A 12,353-nucleotide genomic window follows, 5' to 3' on the forward strand; every position below is an offset into this window, starting at 1 on the left:
TGTCTACCGATATTCTCATGTCATCTTGGAAATGTGGCACCAAGAAGCAGTACAGTGTATTCATCAAAAGATGGTTTTGTTTCTGCAGTGAAAGGAAAATCAATCAAATTTCTCCAACTGTGGAAGAAGTAATTGAGTTTTTAACACAACAATTTGAAAATGGATTAAGTTATGACAGTCTAAATACAGCCGTAGTGCTTTATCATCGTTGGGTTTAAATTTCAACAATTTTTAAAATTGGGTGCTCATCCACTAGTGATTCGTTATATGAAAGGAATTTTTGCATTAAGACCACCAAAACCTCGTTATGTCAGCACATGGGATGTAAATGCGGTTTTATTGTATCTTCGTAAATTATCACCGGTTTAAAACAACTTACACTGAAAGATTTAACATTGAAACTTACAATGCTTATGGCCTTAACTCAGGCAGCACGCGTCCAGACTTTTTGCATTTGATTAGTGGTGTTCAGTTTAAAAAGTTAAAATTCTGAGTTTGTTTTTAAGTTAGTTTGATTCTTTGAAACAGAATCGACCTAATTTTAACAAGTTCATTTGTTAGTTTTTCAAAAGCTTACCCTCCAGATAGGAGGTTATGTATATATACGGTGTTAAAAGAATACTTGTTGCGCACAAGACCCTTGCGGTTAATGTAGATGAAAAGGATCAAAGATTTGTGAATAAAGTTATGTAAAACCTTATTAAACATGTAAGTGAGACACGATCTCTAGTGGTTGAAAACAAATCATGTTAACGTTCTGGAATCGATATAAAGAAATATGGTTCTCATAGTATTAGATCAGCTGCTAGTTCTAAAGCAAAGATTAATTCAGTACCAATTAGTGACATACTAGCCAAAGCAGGGTGGTCGAATGTCAAGACATTTGCCAAGTTTTATGACCGTCCTGTTGAAGGCAATTCTGACAGATTTCAAGAGGGTGTACTCGCCTGATTTGTGAGTAAAATTTTTTCACATTATTGCTTTAAAATCTCATTTAACCGAACGAAATTCTTTCACGAAAAAGAATTTAAAAAATTAAACGAGACTTACCTTGGTTAAGTCGATGTTTGATTTGAATTCTTTGAAGTAAAGAATTGAGTGAGGCTTAAATGCCTCCCACCCACCCTACAAAATGAGGTACAGCAATATTGCTGTATTAAGAATAATTTCAAATATTTGAAGTTTCTATGGAGTTAATAATGAGAAAAAATTCATTTAAAAACTGCTTCCGCGCATGCGCAACACATCTCATTTAAGCCTCACTCAATTCTTTACTTCAAAGAATTCAAATCAAACATCGACTTAACCAAGGTAAGTCTCGTTTAATTTTTTAAATTTTAAGATACCCAGATGGAAATTTCAATTTAGTAAGCCAACAGTACAGAAGAGCTTGGTCAGATTGATAGAACGTGCAGGCTGGCATGGTTCTATATTGGTCAAAAATACATATTTCTTAAGCTCCTATTTTATATTGAAAACAAGCTATGCAATGTAATATAATGGCATATTACTGAGCTAAACAGGTATAAGTTAAGTGTAATAAAATTGGTTTACAACATAAAGTACAGCAAGCAAATTCATTATTTTGTATAAAACATAGTCATTATTTCCACAAATACAATATAGTATTAATTGCCAAATATGAATGCATTTTTTTGAGAAAAGGTGGAATAATTTCTTGCATTTTTTATGAACAGATGGAATATTTTTTAACTACATGTTGATACATACTACAGTTTGATTCATCATCTTCATCTTCAATACAATCTACAGTAACGTCACAGACCATAGACATTTCAATACATGTTCCGTTACCACATTGGAAGTCATCATAGCAACCTGAAATAAACATATTTTCTTCATATTCACTTATATCTATATTTTCAAGCTAAATATAATAGAAGGAAGAAAAAGTCAAATAAAGCCAAACACAATATAATGACTTTTGTATTTGAAGTATGGCTGATATATTCATCCTTGTCAATTTATTGAAAAATAGGTAAAAAAATTACAATTTTTCAAGGTAAGTCAGTTCAAAAAAATAATAAATATACTATGCTATAATGTCTTTATTGTATATTTTTCTGGATTTTAATACTGATTTAAACATGTTTTGGTTATATTTTCGTCAGTGAACCCACCTAACCAGAATTCCTGGATAACAAACCAGTAATTACCAATTTCTTCACATCCTACATGATTTCTGAGTGAGTCATGAGAGACAAATATCTCTATATTCAAGACCAATTGTCACAGAGAAATTACCCCTTGCTCGAGGATTAAACTCCTAGATTAATGATCTGATGCTCTGTCTATTAAGCTAAGCAGTCAAAAGTCGATTAAAATTAGCATAAGTTTGAGTCATTTAACACTTTATTGAAATAGCACAGTTGCAGGGTGCCCATTAAAATTTAGTTATACCTTTGCAAAGAGACATTTTTTGAGAGGAAAAAATCTTGGTTGTTTACTGAGAGGTAAATACCTGTATTGTATATATTGATCTGGAATTGTATTTGGCTAAGTTGATTTTACTAGGCTAAATTTGAATAAGTGCATCATCACATAGCATAATCTGTTATAGTAAAAATCCAAAGGAAACCAAAAACAAGCAACAGATTAAAGTATCTTGAACTTCACTAAACCTCAAACTGGATAAATTCTGACTACAAACTAGGCAAACAACAGATACAGCTTGAAATATACTGACTACAAACTAGGTAAACAATAGATACAGTTTGAGATATACTGACTACAAACTAGGCAAACAATAAATACAGCTTGAGATATACTGACTACAAACTAAGCAAACAATAGATACAGCTTTAGATATACTGACTACAAACTAGGTAAACAATAGATACAGTTTAAGATATACTGACTACAAACTAGGCATACAATAGATACAGTTTGAGATAAACTGACTAAAAACAATAGATAAAGCTTGAGATATACTGACTACAAACTAGACAAACAACAGATACAGCTTGATATATACTGACTACAAACTAGGCAAACAACAGATACAGCTTGATATATACTGACTACAAACTAGACAAACAACAGATACAGCTTGAGATATACTGACTACAAACTAGACAAACAACAGATACAGCTTGATATATACTGACTACAAACTAGGCAAACAACAGATACAGCTTGATATAAACTGACTACAAACTAGACAAACAACAGATACAGCTTGAGATATACTGACTACAAACTAGACAAACAACAGATACAGCTTGATATATACTGACTACAAACTAGACAAACAATAGATACAGCTTGAGATATACTGACTACAAACTAGGCAATCAACAGATACAGCTTGATATATACTGACTACAAACTAGGCAAACAATAGATACAGTTTGAGATATACTGACTACAAATTAGGCAAACAATAGATACAGCTTGATATAAACTGACTACAAACTATGCAAACAATAGATACTGTTTGATATATACTGACTACAAACTATGCAAACAATAGATACAGCTTGAGATATCCTGACTACAAACTAGGCAAACAATAGATAAAGCTTGAGATAAACTGACTACAAACTAGGCAAACAAAAGATACAGCTTGAGATATACTGACTACAAACTAGGCAAACAATAGATACAGCTTGAGATATACTGACTACAAACTAGGCAAGCAATAGATATAGCTTGAGATAAACTGACTAAAAACTAGGCAAACAATAGATACAGCTTGGGATATACTGACTACAAACTAGGCAAACAATAGATATAGCTAAATATATATCCAGACTACAAAATAGGCAAACAACAGATACAGCTTGAGATATACTGACTACAAACTAGGCAAAAAATGGATATAGCTTAAGATATACTGACTACAACCTAGGCAAACAATAGATACAGCTTGAGATATACGGACTAAAAAATAGGCAAACAACAGATATAGCTTGAGATATACTGACTACAATCTAGGCAAACAATAGATATAGTTTGAGATATACTGACTACAAACTAGGCAAACAATAGATATAGTTTGAGATATACTGACTACAAACTAGGCAAACAATAGATATAGTTTGAGATATACTGACTACAAACTAGGCAAACAATAGATACAGCTTGAGATATACTGACTACAAACTAGGCAAACAATAGATACAGCTTGAGATATACTGACTACAAACTAGGCAAACAATAGATACAGCTTGAGATATACTGACTACAAACTAGGAAAACAATAGATAAAGTTTGAGATATACTGACTACAAACTAGGCAAACAATAGATACAGTTTGAGATATACTGACTACTAACAAGGCAAACAATATATACACTGACTACAAACTAGATTAACAATAGATATAGCTTGAGATATACTGACTAAAAACTAGGCAAACACTAGAATTGGAAAACAACAGATACAGTTGGAGATTTAATGATAGTAAAGATTAGTTGGAAATATACTGACCACAATTAAACTCATCAGAAGAGTCCTCACATTGACTCACTTGGTCACAGACTTGTGATTCTGGTATACCCAACTACCAAGTCCAACAGTGAAATTCTCAATAAGCACCCAATAAGCTAGAAAAGTTGTGGGAAAAATAAATTAACATTCAATAAGTTTGACAATAAATGATTCGCTGGTTTATTATTTCCCTTGTTGACCATGTGTCATTTTTAACAAAAAAAAGAATATAAGAAAATCTAGCATAAATCATGTTTTTAAAGTACAGTAAAATTCCCTCCCCCAAAATTAAAGACCAAATCGGGAAAGGGACCAAAAGTGGTTTTAATTTGCGGGGGGTCTTAAATTTTGGTGAATAATTCCTTTATACTGCTTTACACAACTTTTGACCATGGTCCTATTGTAGTCCATTTTGGATGAAAAAAGCAAATATGTTATCTTAAACCTACAAATACAATATAAAAGTGTTGTTTATAATTTAAAAATCTGATTTGGAAGAAAGACATCTAATATCAAATTCTATGTGGTCTAATTTGAATATTAATTATTATATGTTGTACATAATTCACCCATCAAATAGAAAATTAATTCTTTGCATAATCAACATGCTTAAAACAGCATTCAACCACAATAAAATTTACTTTCTCATCTGATTTCATACAATATCCCAATGATATAAGGTGTTATTGACACGTAATGAAATCAAGTGTCATGCCTTAGAGCATTCAAACAGATAATTATAAACAACACATTCAAGATCTACGTAGGTGTTCGACTTTAAATCAGTGGTCTCAATTGTAGGGTCAAATCAAGAACAAAACATAGAATTGGGACTGAATCTGGTGGTCTTAAAGAGTGTAGGGCAAAAAGCCCCCCCCCCCCATTTAAAAATGACAAGGTGGACAAAAGCCCCCACCCCTATTAAATTTACACATAGGACAAAAGCCCCCCCCCCCTCAAAATACAGGTAGGACAAAAGCCCAACCAGTCCATCAAACAAAAGCCCCCCTAAGGTCTATAGACCAGACTGATTACTATAATTACTATCTTTTTTCACACGCCCAGTGTTTCGGGAACTTGGATTATACTTCAAATAAATCTATACAAGTCTCCACCTTTCACTTATTTCCTTGATAAGCGTTGATAAGCGATTCTCTTAAAATATTCATTTACATTTGTACTGTACAATATATAATAAACATAAAAACATTCATATCATCAATGAATTATATACAAATTACACAATAAATCAATTTAGAACTTTTGTACCTTTAAATTTAAATCTTTAAGTAAATTATCTTTTAAAACAATTGCATTTATTTGTTGAATTAAGCATACCGAATTTGACTTGTCTCAATACATCAAGTTCCCGATTTAAACTGACAAAATTCTAAAAAAAAAAAAAATGTTTGATGGACTGGGGGGGGGGGGGCTTTTGTCCTACCTGTATTTTTGATGGGGGGGATGGGGGGCTTTTGTTCTATGTGTAAATTTCATGCTTTTCATTTCATTGCTTTTGTCTGTATCCCCGTCTTAACCTTTTACCCCTTGAGCATATTGCGAAAAAATGGCCGTGTTCATTGAAAAACCTCCTGTAACAAGATCAAACTGCTATGAAGCTATGAAAAATGCTTCAATACTGATGAAACTTGGCACAAATGTTGACTAGACCATAGCCTCTGTAACAGCATGCTCAATTGTAAATTGCCTGTTACCATAACAACGGGGGATGTCTCAAAATTGCCAAAAATCACTATTTTGCATCGTTTTTTTCCAGCAAAACTGATTTCAAAGTGCTGCAACTTCTCAATGAATTGAGATAGAGTAAAAGGCTTTTCAGCGTCGGTTACTAGTTACCCTAAGATCGACCTGAGGCCATTTTTAGCCTGTCACATGTCCAAAATTTTCTTGGCGATGAGGGGGACTCCGCCCCCCTTCAAACCCCCTAAACAGAAGGGTTCTAACAACCCCCTGATGTAACATTTGGATGGTGACCGCGTCGAAAAAGTGGTCCCTTTTTTAACAACATTTCTCAAACAAAAAACAGTGTTTTTGGGCCTAAATAGGGCATTTCTTCATTGTTTGAGGCCTCAAAAAGGGGGGGGGGGACAAAAAAGCTGTCGAAACACGCTTATATAAGGGAAAAGGTTAAAAGTGGATAAGCAAGGTGGTCTTAACACCTGATCATGTACATGTAGCCATTGACATTAAGAACAGAAAATTCCGTACTTCCTGTACTTATTTACCGTAAACCTCCAAATTCATGCTTATTTTTATGAAAATTTTTGAAATATTTTTAAAATCAGATATTGTAAAGTGAACTTAGAAAGTTATTTACACATTGCAAATGGCACTTAAAATCTACAATCTAAAAATAGGTCTTTATATGAGAAAATAGCCCTCACTGTGTCAGTCACCCAGTAGAAATATGGTGATACATGTATGTAGTTAATGACTGGTTTTGCAGTATTTATCCTCATATTTATACCATGTGACTAACATGATGTAAACCTAATAATGTCTATACAACTCTCCTTATTATTCAAGTAATTTTCTTTTTGATCTAAGAAAATAAATATTTCTTTACAAAGATATTATAATTACTTTAGGAACTGTAAACCTTCAATGAGTTTAAAAATATAACAAAAATAATATTCTTGCATATTAGACAGAATTATCTACTGTTTACACCAGTGCTAGAAAAATCTAACTTCCTTCTGTGTAAGACAAGTAACGTCATACCCGTGCGCTTTCTGTGAATGAACTGCATTATAAGAGTGACATCATTTTGCCATTATGAATGAAGTCCATACCCTACTGTAAGAAAAAAATGCGGAATGGAAATATTACTTTTAGTAATTACTTCCCAAAATATAATTAATATGTTATATGCAAGAAACAGAATCAAACATCGGCTGTCGTAACAGACAAGAATATGTAGCTCTAGGGCACTGTCTAGCGGAAACTTATCAGAGCCTTATTACCACTGTAAACAGTTACCATTGAACTATATATTCTGGTCTGTACTGACAGCCAGTGCAAGATCCTTATAGTCAAGTGTATCATAAGGTTATTTGTAAAGCTAACAAACTTACTACAATTGCTTTCATCCTCTTCTTCACTACAGTCTGGTAAACCATCACATAATTTATCACCATCAACACAGCTTCCGTCTAAACACTGAAACCTACCAACACAACCTGAAGTATAAACAGCAGACTGTTAAGTTGTGAGCATTGTATTGAATAAATTAATCAGGAAAGTCATTTTTCGCTCTTCTATTTAAGGTTGTGTATTCGATGACTTGTGTCATTTGGTCTCTAAAGTAAACAATACAAAATATTTTTGCAAAATAAACGAAATAGCTGAAAGACCAGTGATTCAATATTTGCAAAAAATAGAACGGTCTAGCAGCTATAAATATCCATACTGATATATTAGTAACACTAGGGAATGTTGCCGCTTTATGATTCAGTAAAAACATGTGATAGAATTCAAGCGTGGCCAGCAGAGCTTCTAGTATGATGCCTGTCTTGAGAGGTTGTGTTACAATTCCCTAAAGGGTCTTTAAAGTACAAATATTTCTGTGGATGACATGTGAGTTATAGAACGATATATAACCAGTACAGTTTGTTCTCAATGAAGATCCGGTAATGAGATTTAGTTCTCAGTCTGTTGGGTACAAAAAACTTCCGAGAGTTGATCAGGAGCACACCAACCTGACTGTTGCATGCTTAAATCCAAAACTTTAACAGTGTTATCTTAATACAGAGATTTACGACTATGTGTTAAATAATGCACCATCATTTCACCCAGAAGCAAAACAATAATTAATAAAAAAACCTTGATTTACCCCTACAAAAGATGGCAAAGACTGGAAAGTTCTTGACCTCTGTTTTCTAGGATATTGATTGTATTCTGATAATAGTATACAAAAAGGGACAACAATCTGTAGCACACATTATGCTTTATTTCTTAGGCAGACAAAGAAACTATTGAACTTAAGTGCTGTGAGTAACTCATTTAATGAAAACTGTTTAACCAGCACTATGATCACATTTCCATGGCTGAATTTGCAGACTGTGGTGTTGAACATTCCTCTTATCTGCCTGATAAGTGGTGTTGAAGTGATTGGACATTCCTCTTATCTGCTTGATATGTGGTGTTGAAGTGATTGGACATTCCTCTTATCTGCCTGATATGTTGTGTTGAAGTGATTGGACATTCCTCTTATCTGTCTGATCTGTGGTGTTGAAGTGATTGGACATTCCTCTTATCTGCCTGACATGTTGTGTTGAAGTGATTGGACATTCCTCTTATCTGCCTGATATGTGGTGTTGAAGTGATTGGACATTCCTCTTATCTGTCTGATCTGTGGTGTTTGAAGTGATTTGACATTCCTCTTATCTGCCTGATCTGTGGTGTTGAAGTGATTGAACATTCCTCTTATCTGCCTGATATGTGGTGTTGAAGTGCTTGAATATTCCCCATTTCTGTCTGATCTGTGGTGTTGAAGTGATTGGACATTCCTCTTATCTGCTTGATCTGTGGTGTTTGAAGTGATTGAACATTCCTCTTATCTGCTTGATATGTGGTGTTGAAATGATTGAATATTCCCCATTTCTGTCTGATCTGTAGTGTTTAAGTGATTGAACATTTCCCTTATCTACATGCTCTGAGGTGTTGTAGTGCTTGAATGTTCCCCATTTCTGTCTGATCTGTGGTGTTGAAGTGATTGGACATTCCCCTTATCTGCCTGATCTGTGGTGTTGAAGTGATTGAACATTCCCCTTATCTACCTGATCTGTTGTGTTGAAGTGATTGGACATTCCCCTTATCTGCCTAATCTGTGGTGGTGAAGTGATGGGACATTCCTCACATCTGCCTGATCTGTGGTGTTGAAGTAATTGGACATCCCCCATATCTGCCCAATCTGTAGTGTTGAAGTAATTGGACATTCCCCTTATCTACCTGATCTGTGGTGTTGAAGTGATTGAACATTCCCCTTATCTGCCTGACATGTTGTGTTGAAGTGATTGGACATTCCCCTTATCTGCCTAATCTGTGGTGGTGAGGTGATGGGACATTCCCCACATCTGCCTGATCTGTGGTGTTGAAGTAATTGGACATTCCCCATATCTGCCCAATCTGTAGTGTTGAAGTAATTGGACATTCCCCTTATCTGTCTGATCTGTGGTGTTGAAGTGATTGAACATTCCCCTGATCTACCTGATCTGTGGTGTTAGAGAGATTGGACATTCCCTTTATCTGTCTGATCTGTGGTGTTGAAGTGATTGAACATTCCCCTTATCTGCCTGATCTGTAGTGTTGAAGTGATTGGACATTCCCCTTATCTGCCTGATCTGTGGTGTTAAAGAGATTGGATATTCCCCTTATCTGCCTGATCAGGGTGTTGAAGTGATTGGACATTCACCTTATCTGCCTGATCTGTGGTGTTAAAGTGATTGGACATTCCCCTTCTCTGTCTTACCTGTGGTGTTGAAGTGATTTGACATTCCCCTGACCGCCTGATCTGTGGGTTGAAGAGGTTGGACATTCCCCTTATCTGCCTGATCTGTGATGTTTGGACATTCCCCTTATCTGCCTGTTCAGTGGTGTTCAAGTGATTGGACATTATAATTATAATAGGGCATTGCTTACAATCCACCTGATTCATAATAGGGCATTACTTCCAATCCATCTGATTTATAGTAGGGCATTACTTACAATCCATATCATTTATAGTAGGGCATTACTTACAATCCATCTCATTTATAGTAGGGCATTACTTCCAATCCATCTCATTTATAATAGGGCATTACATTCAATCCACCTGATTCATAATAGGGCATTACTTCCAATTCATCTGATCTATAGTAGGGCATTACTTACAATCCATCTCATTTATAGTAGGGCATTACTTACAATCCATCTCATTTATAGTAGGGCATTACTTACAATCCATCTCATTTATAATAGGGCATTACATTCAATCCACCTGATTCATAATAGGGCATTACTTCCAATTCATCTGATCTATAGTAGGGCATTACTTACAATCCATCTCATTTATAGTAGGGCATTACTTACAATCCATCTCATTTATAATAGGGCATTACATTCAATCCACCTGATTCATAATAGGGCATTACTTCCAATTCATCTGATCTATAATAGGGCATTACTTACAATCCATCTCATTTATAGTAGGGCATTACTTACAATCCATCTCATTTATAGTAGGGCATTACTTACAATCCACCTGATTTATAATTGGGCATTACTTACAATCCACCTCATCTGTTCCATTGTCACAATCATGATATCCATCACAGACTACAGCATTGAATACACAATTTCCATCGCCACAATCAAACTGATTACTCTCACAGATATCTGAAATTTAGATTAAAACCATATATTTTGTCTTTTATCATATTCATTTTTATCTTGTCTTTATAACATACAGTATATCTATTCTTTATATATTACAGTATATCTCATCTTTAATTCATACAGTGTATCTCATTCAAATATAATACAGTATATCTTTTCTTAACCTTTAACCTCATATAGATGGGGTTTTTTTTACAGATTTTTACCCCCCCCCAAATTCTGAGGCCTCAAATAGTGAAAAAAATGCCCTATTTTGTCCCCAAACACTTGTTTTATTTTTGAAAAATGTTTTTAAAAAAAGTGAGCCATCTCCTATGAAAAGGTGACAGAGTGGGGATGTGCCCCATTCGGCTTGGGTGCTTGCAGGGGTCAGCAGCCCCCTCATCATCAAAAAACCTTTGGACTTGTGACAGGCTTATATCAATAATTATTTTATCTAGATATGAATTTGTACTGAAAAAATAGCAAGGTATTAAGCATGTTTTTTTTTTGTTTTGGTTTTTTTTTAAGCGCTAATTTTATCATATATTTGGTCCTTTTTAGAAGGTCGGTACACCTAACAGGCTTTCCTCCAAAACTAACCAGTCCACAAGTGAAGGAATTTAGTGAATAAATATATATTTACAAAGGTGATTGATTTTCGCCAAGTGTTGAAAAAGAATTTACCTCTTCCGAATCCAAGTTAAATAATCAAATCATAACACCATGTGATTTTTTTTTATTTGCAGCTTCCATAAAAATAGCTGCTTTATTAAAACCATTCTTTTTGATTGAAAAAAAATGTGTGCAAAAGAAAAACAATAAACATAATAAATCTACATGTATCTCCAAAGCAAAATTGAAGCCTAAATCTGCAATACATCACAAAATTCTTAAACATTTTCTGCCATATACATAAGGTCAACCAAAAAAGCATGAAAAAATAAGACTTGATAAATAATAGTATGTAAGCATTTTTAGCCTATATTTTCCTATTTACCATTAAAGCCTATCCTGTTGTACCCTGGGTTTCAGAAATAAACACATATACATACAAGGAAAAATCGTCCTAAAGTGTCTTAACATTTAACATGCTTAATATTTTCTATGCACTTGTCAAGTTAACTTTTCTGGAACTGTCAATTATTTGTTTTACATGGATGTGCAGGTTGGCCCAGCTTTCTTCTTTACAGTTAAAGAATTGTAAAGGTTAAATTAACATAACACTAAGCATGTTGCACATTACACATAATAATACAGGTATATCAAAATAATGTTTTTCATTCACATTTCATGGGTTAAAATATGATAAATTTATTAAATTTTTTTTCTACTTTTTATACAGAATTTAATAAGTCTGTGAAAGAACACTGGTATTTCTTACATAAATATAATATAATAATATATTTGAAACTGACCATTCAGAGAACAGTCATGCTGAATTATAAATGTTATATTACCAACACAAGAGCTATATATGACAAAGTCAGTAATGGCATTAAGTTGCACAATCTATATGTTTAAGA

The 12,353-nt window shown here is 33.9% G+C and overlaps 1 protein-coding gene across 1 annotated transcript in view; it reads right to left on the reverse strand.

Moving 5' to 3' along the window:
* Window positions 1–12,353, reverse strand: part of LOC132722642 (very low-density lipoprotein receptor-like) — a 34,893-nt gene that overhangs the window by 16,276 nt on the left and 6,264 nt on the right. Inside the window, exons 4-6 of the mRNA XM_060707163.1 lie at window positions 10,741–10,848; window positions 7,548–7,652; window positions 1,732–1,839 (exon numbers count right to left, since the gene is read on the reverse strand). Of these exons, the coding sequence (XP_060563146.1) occupies window positions 1,732–1,839; window positions 7,548–7,652; window positions 10,741–10,848 (321 nt within the window). The remainder of the gene's footprint in view (window positions 1–1,731; window positions 1,840–7,547; window positions 7,653–10,740; window positions 10,849–12,353) is intronic.

The sequence above is a fragment of the Ruditapes philippinarum genome, unplaced genomic scaffold (genome assembly GCF_026571515.1).
Source record: "Ruditapes philippinarum isolate M1 unplaced genomic scaffold, ASM2657151v2 ctg8601_1_1_1_1, whole genome shotgun sequence".
NCBI lineage: Eukaryota > Metazoa > Mollusca > Bivalvia > Venerida > Veneridae > Ruditapes > Ruditapes philippinarum.